Here is a 7206-nt window from a genome sequence, read left to right as displayed (position 1 = left end):
CACAAACAGAAACTCTCACAAGGGTGTCTGCCCACCCCTACACAGACACAAGGGGCTCTAAAGACAGTATTTAGAATATATGAGCCATTGTCCTTTTTCTGACCAAGTTTAAAAGGTCAGTAAGCAAAAAAGCTTTCACTAAGCTGTTCTCCATCAACACACACATTGAATGCTGTCTCTTTCATCAATACTTCACACACACTTCAAGTCACGTTTCTTGAGATCCCTTTGCCAACAGCATTTTCTCTCTTTCTGCTTCAAGCTGCTCAGTCAGAAGAATCTGTTCTCCCAAAAGACGAATATTTTCTTTTTTCCGATTTTGCCTTTCAATGTCTCTGATCACTCCATCACGAAGCCTCTAAAAATGTAAGAAAGAGATTTCAGTAAAACTGGAACAGGCAGTTCCCATCCTTGCATCATTCAAATCTAAAACACTGTTTAGATACACTTAAAATTTTTAGATTCCAACTACCCAATTACTATTTTAATTTGTATAAATGTAATAAAGAAACTATAAAACTAACTTGGAAGAGTGCCATAGTACTATTACAGACTTCTTATCGTCTTTTAGGAAATTCCACATTGTTTGATACAAATATGGTAAATAACAATTAAAAATTAAAAACTGGGGCTTCCGTTGGTGGTCTAGTGTGTAAGAATCCTCCTGCCAATGCAGGGGACACAGATTTGATCCCTGCTTCTGCTGGGAAGATTCCCCATGCTTCAGGGCAACACTAAGCCTGTGTACCACTATTTAGCAGATGAGCCTCAACGCCCTAGAGTCTGTACTCCATCGCAGTGAAAAGCCTGAGGACTGCAACCTGTAATGAAGAGTAGCCTCCATGCCCGGAAATCAGAGAAAGCCCGAGCACAGCAACAATGACCCAGCACAGCCAAAATTAAATCTCCTTTAAAAAAAAAAAAAAAAAGAAAAACTGCCACTGTACTGAATTTTAGTTTAGTTGATATATGACACTTTAAAATTTGATAGCAATGGAAAAAATAAATAAAACAAAAAAGTGAAAAACAAACAAAAACAGAAGAGGAAAAAAAGAAAGAGCGCTAAATAAAAATTTGAGGAGCGAATTCCCAGGTGGTCCAGTAGTTAAGAATCTGCGCTTCCACTGGTTGGGGAACAAAGACCCCACAGAGGCCACCTATGTCCCCCGCCCCCTCAAAAAAAACCTTGATGAGAGTTAAAGTAACCGTGAACTACATTCCTGTTAGCAACTGTCTTAGCTGAATAATAAATATCATAGAAAAAAAGTACTAATATTTGAACAAAGTGTAAGGATGCGAGAAAGTAAAGAACCTGACTTGTTCTATTACGTAAAGAGAATAAGTAAAAATTACACAGAATTACCATCAACTACCTAATGGGCAGAGAAGGGGGAAAAAAGAAAGCTATCACCAGAGGAAAAACAAAGGGCCAGCAATGGCAGTTACTTTCACAAACACTAACGACAGAAGATTCCAGAATATGAATGTGGCATCTAAGATGACTTTCTAAAGCATCAATCCAGTCATTACTAATAACTAACATTTTATAGTTTACAGGTCATTAAATACTCTCATAACAGTGGCCTGTGAGGCAGAATAACGGGGGCAGGGCATAGGACCTGGTATGTTTTTTTGTTTTTGTTTTTTTAATTTTAAACCAGACCTCTTTCAAATAAACTACCAGAGAAGTACCTCCATCTGCAAGGCCAGCTTGCAATTCATCAACAAGCACCAAGTTACAGATCTGCTTGTCTTTGGTTTTTCAATTTACTATTATGTATACCTTAACAACTCACCAAATACCTTGGTGCTGGCCCTCCTCCAGGCCTGGAGCCTCAGTTTCCATTATCAGGGAGCTGGGAAATTTAAGAGTCCTGGGACTGATAACACAACTGAAACCCACTTGTCCTGAACCCTGCGCTCTGGGCCAGATCTCCAGATAGAATCGGAAGCTCTCATTCTATCTTCCTTCCCCAGCTCCTGTCCTGTGTGCCTTCCATCAGGACACACTTACACACCCCACCCAACTCCTGAAGCCCACACCTTCCACACCTACTCTGAGGTCCTCCCTTCCTTTCTCAGACTTTGGCACGTGGCTTGGGTTCTTGTTCTCCATCCATCATTTGCTAGTTTTCCCCCCAAGTTTCAAGATCTGTGCCAACTGCCTGGCACACCCTTCCTGGGAATTCCGGTTGACAACTGTGCTGACCACCCAGACGTCTTCATTACCATAACTTACAGCTGGAAGTTGGCTCCTGGTGCAGTTCTTACTCCTAGGGCAGTACTGCCAGTTTTGCTGGCTTCCTGTGAGGATGAGTGCTCCCTACAGCGTCTGGTATGTGGTATACAGTCAGGAAGCAATGGTGCCAACCACTGGTTTATTTCTTGCTTCCCTGAACCTTCCAACACACCCAACTATGTCAAATCACATGTCCTGTTTCCCAGGAAGTAAGCCACATGAATGACTGGAGGTACAACAAACACAAGTTATTCTGGTCAACCTTCACCTCTAACTTCCAAATAGCTAAATCTTCCACTTTTCACATTCTAACATCAGTTCTCAACCCTGGCTGCATGTTAGAACCCCTGAATCGCTTTTAAAATATACTTCAGCGGGATCCACACCCACAAGAGATTCTGATTTGACAGGTCTGGAGCAGGACCCAGGCGGTTTCACGGTATTAAAAAAAAACAACAACAAATTTCCCAGGAACATTGGCACGTGTAGCTGGAGATCAGAACCAAGCTTGCGCCCAGCCTTACTCTATACTCGGAAAAACCCCTGCTCCCTGACTTCAGAGCTACATTCAATACAGCATCCTCTACCCCCTTGTCAAATTTCCTCCCATCACCACCTTTTCCTTCTTAGAGAAGGAAGCCTCCTGCCTATGTTCGGAAAGCTACCCCCTTAGCTGTCTTAGTTGCTCAGTCGTGCAGGACTCTCTCTGCGACCCCACGGACTGTAGTCCCTCAGGCTCCTCTGTCCATGGAAATTCTCCAGGCCAGAATACCGGAGTGAGTTGCCATGCCCTCCTCCAGGGGATCTTGCCCACCCAGAGATGGAAGCCACGACTCCCGCATTGCAGGCACATTCTTTACCCTCTGAGCCGCCAGGGAAGTCCCTTAGAGCCCTATTTTAAGCCCAAATCTCTCATCTCCTCGGTGTCCTATCATCGTTAATCATTCCATTCCCTCCGCTAAATCCCAATACCACCGTCGGCTTCGTCTCCTGATTTCCAGAGCGTGGAACAGGACAGGCCTCGCCGGCAGCATCTCCGCACAACCAGCACACGCACCGACCTCCCCCTCCCACCGCTGCCCGCGCCCACACCCGGCGACCCGGGTTCCACCGCCCCCCGCCCCTCCCGGCGCTCGACCCTCAGGCCCACGACGAGCTGCGCTTCCTCTTCTTTCTTCCCTACGAGCTCGGGGCCAAGGCTTGCTCCCGGGAGTCACGCTGACCGATTGGGAAAAGGAAGACGCGACAGCTGAGAGACACAGCGCGAACAGTCCGCCTCCCGCGCTCCGACCCCGGCGGCCCGGGGGCCGGGGTGGGGGCGTCTCTGAGCCCAGTGTACCCGGGGACTACCCCCTCACCCCCAGGACCGTTCCTCCCAAGGACGGGGGAGGGGGTCCCCGGCCCCGGAGGAGGGAGGAAAGGAGAGGAAAAGAGGCGCCACACGGAGCCAGGCCCCAGGCCCGAACCGCGCGGGCCCGGGACACCGACCTGCTGGTCCTGGCGCTGCTTCAGATGCACGCCCGCCACGGTGGCCGCCGTCAGCAGCACCGAGAGGCCCAACACCACCTTGGAGCGCCTCGACATCCCCCGCGCCTGCCTGCCGGTCGGTCGCGGCCTCCGCTCGCAGCGCTTGAGGCCCGGGGCCGCCGCCGCCGCCGCCGAGTGCGCGTCGCCGCCCGGGGCGGGGCCAGGCGCGATGCCTCGAGCGCAGAGCCCGGCCGCTGCCAGGCGCGGGGAGTCGAGCGCCGAGCGCCGCCCTTACTCCGCCAGAGAGCGTGACTTCTGGCGGGGCCTGGGGAGGACCCGAGTGACCAGATCGTCTCCTTGCCCTGCGGGCTGGAAAGGGGCCACTTCCAAGAGCCCCTGCCCAGAGCTGGCCCCGGCATCACCACCCGGGACGGGGTTTGGAGGCCTGAGCCCCTTCCTCTCATCCGCCGTCCTCTGCGGCGGGAGTGTCGGGAAGCAGGATCTCCGGCTTGAGTACCTTGCGGACCCTCAGCCGCGCATGTCCCGTCGGAGCGCTGGGCGCTGCCACGCCACCATCCCAAAACTCAGCACTTGTTGCCCCTTGGCGGGGGAGGGCACCAGGAGAGGGAGTTTTCCTGGTGAGACGTGGCAGACGTCCCCCTGCTTCCACATTGACGCTGTGGGAGGGCGAGGCAGGGTCTGGATTTTCTTGACGTCGTCGTCGGGAAACATTCTGGCTGTAGAGCCAGCTCTCCAGGCAGCGGTACCTGTCCTGCTGGTACGAAAGACGCTGTCATCTTGTCTCCAAGTAACCCTTGGGACATCCCGTCTACACCAGTTTCCGCGTTCAGGTGCCCGCGTTACTCTGTTCAGTTCAGTTGCTGATTCTTTTCGACCCCATGGACTACAGCACGCCAGGCTTCCCTGTCCATCACCAGCTCCCGGAGTTTACTCAAACTCATGTCCATTGCGGAGAAGACAATGGCAACCCACTCCAGTACTCTTGCCTGGAAAATCCCATGGACGGAGGAGCCTGGTAGGCTGCAGTCCATGGGGTCGCTAAGAGTCGGACACGACTGAGCGACTTCATTTTCACTTTTCACTTTCATGCACTGGAGAAGGCAATGGCAACCCACTCCAGTGTTCTTGCCTGGAGAATCCCAGGGACGGGGGAGCCTAGTGGGCTGCTGTCTATGGGGTCGCACAGAGTCAGACACGACTGAAGCGACTTAGCAGCAGCAGCAGCAGCAGTATGTCCATTGAGTCGGTGATGCCATCCAACCATCTCATCCGCTGTCCTCCCCTTCTCCTCCCGCCTTCAATCTTTCCCAGCATCAGGGTCTTTTCAAATGAGTCAGTTCTTCACATCAGGTGGCCAGAGTATTGGAGTTTCAACCTTAACATCAGTCCTTCCAATGAATATTCAGAGTCTGCTTTTTCTTGATGTCGTTGGAAAACCTTCTGGCTGCAGGGCAAGCTCTCCAGGCAGCGCTTCCTCTCCTGCTGGTACGAAAGACACTGCCACTTTGTCTCCAGGTAACCCTTGAGACATCCTGTCTACACCGGTTTCCACGTTCAGGTGCCTGCGTTACTAGGGTCAGAAATGATGGAGCAAAGTGGAGAACTGAGAAGCTCACGGAAGAAGATACTATGCCCAGCTCACACAGACAATGGGCTTTCCAAGGAAGAGGTATTATGATCAAGAAACGGTTGGATGGCATCACTGACCCAATGGACATGAGTTTGAGCAAACTTCAGGAGATAGTGAAGGACAGGGAAGTCTGGCATGCTACCGTCTATGGAATCGCAGAGTCGGAGGCAACTTAGCAACTGAACACAATATTTTGATTTCCTCCTGTGCAAACAACTGTGGACACTGTTGATTTGGGCTGAGTCTCACCCTGAGGTTTCTTCCACCTTGATCTCTGTAGTGCTTTGCTATTCCAGGGTCTGTTGTGCAGATTGTCAGTTGCTTAAAGTGAATGCTGCTCTCCAGAAATGTAATGAGATAAAAATAACTTTTAAAGTGAAAATACCCTTATCAAATATTTCGCCTGCAGCATTTTTCTCTGCAGAGGAGGAAGTACCATTGAGTTGGAGAATAGGGTCCCTGTGCTGACCTTGGAATTAGAAGCAGTTTAATTCAGGGCATATTTGGCTGTTTCTCTAAAGAAAAAAAAGGTATACTAGACTACTTTTTACTTGCGGTAGACTCCAGATATTTTCTCCCTCTTAGTCAGTGAGGCTTCAGTAAAGCTGCATGTCTTAGAATGTATGTCAGAGTGAGATGGTCTTTCATTCTGCCATGACTGATTTTTCAGCTTGTCTTTTTGACATGGATTGTTATTCTGCTTTTCAAAAGTCGCTCATGGGGATTCACTGGCTGTTCAGGAGTTAGGACTCTGTACTTTCACTTCCATGTCCCAATTCCTTAAGATCCCTCAAGCCTTAAGGTGTGGCCTCCCCCTCACAAAATATACCTTATGAGTTAACAGTGTCAAATTCAGAAATGGATTATCTGTTAACGTGGTCTCAAAGAGCTGGACACGACTGAGTGACTGAACTGAACTGAATTATGATTTCAATAAAGTTATTAAAAGAAGGCAAAAAAAAATAAAGCTGTTTGTATGTATCAATTAATTTCATCTGCACAATAGGTGCTATATATATTTTTAATAGGTGCTATTATTATGCCCATTTTACAAAGGAGGAAGGTAACTTGCCCAGAGTCCACAGCCTGAAAGTTACAGAGCAACATAATTGGTTTTTAGTTTTGTTTTCAAAAGACATAAAAGATTAAACTCACCTGGTTTAAAAGTGAATTCACTTGGTTTAACGGAGAACTTTTACCTTGAGGCAATCAACAAGACGCATGTGTATAAGTAGACTTTCAATTCTGTATTTCAGGTACTTACAGAATGGGAGGAGTGGAAAGAAAGGGAGGCAGTTAAGGTTAGTCACACAGGTGGGAGGAGAGAAAGAAACAAGAGAACAGGAAAGCAACAGACTCCCCGTAGGTTCTGAGGTCAGAGCACTGGCCTCTCAGGATGTTCATTTGGCCTCTGACAGCTACACCGCGTTCACATGGGCCTCAAATTCAGTTTTCGAGTATCCCATTCTTCCCTTTGTGGGAGCCTTGCTGCCCTCTGGCAGGATGTTGTTCTCAGGAAGTGGCCTCAGTGAGTGAAGCTCTATGACAAAGGGCTTCTGGCTTCACTGGGGACAGTACCTAACCTCCGGGGGCCTCAGTTTCCCCCTCTGCACTGTGGGGACAGTGATATGTCTGCTGCCCCCTGGGCTTGCTGGTTGAGATAACAAATGAGCAGCATGACAGCACCAAGTCAGGTATGTGGCAGTAATGCATGTCATGCTCTGGCCAGTAAGTCTTCAGTGATCCCTAGGAGTGGCGAGATGGGGACCCTCTCGGCCCTGAGGGGAGGGGGAATCCTTGTCTTCACAGCCTTGGGAGAAGTCTGTTCATTTGCAGCTCAGAGGGCCTT

At 49.3% G+C, this 7206-nt stretch overlaps 1 protein-coding gene across 1 annotated transcript; it reads right to left on the bottom strand.

Annotated features, from left to right (window-relative positions):
• Positions 1–193: 193 nt before the first annotated feature.
• On the bottom strand, positions 194–3953 carry LOC122681507 (protein PET117 homolog, mitochondrial). Its single transcript, XM_043883677.1, has 2 exons — positions 3728–3953; positions 194–358 (listed from the first exon to the last, which is right to left on the bottom strand). Exons 1-2 carry the CDS (start codon positions 3821–3823, stop codon positions 209–211), a joined length of 246 nt encoding a protein of 81 aa, XP_043739612.1. The 5' UTR covers positions 3824–3953; the 3' UTR covers positions 194–208.
• Between the last annotated feature and the right edge of the window lie 3253 nt (positions 3954–7206).

Source organism: Cervus elaphus, chromosome 23, assembly GCF_910594005.1.
Source record: "Cervus elaphus chromosome 23, mCerEla1.1, whole genome shotgun sequence".
Lineage (NCBI taxonomy): Eukaryota > Metazoa > Chordata > Mammalia > Artiodactyla > Cervidae > Cervus > Cervus elaphus.
Note: the sequence above shows the minus strand (reverse complement) of the source record. Positions and strands in the feature narration are given on the sequence as shown.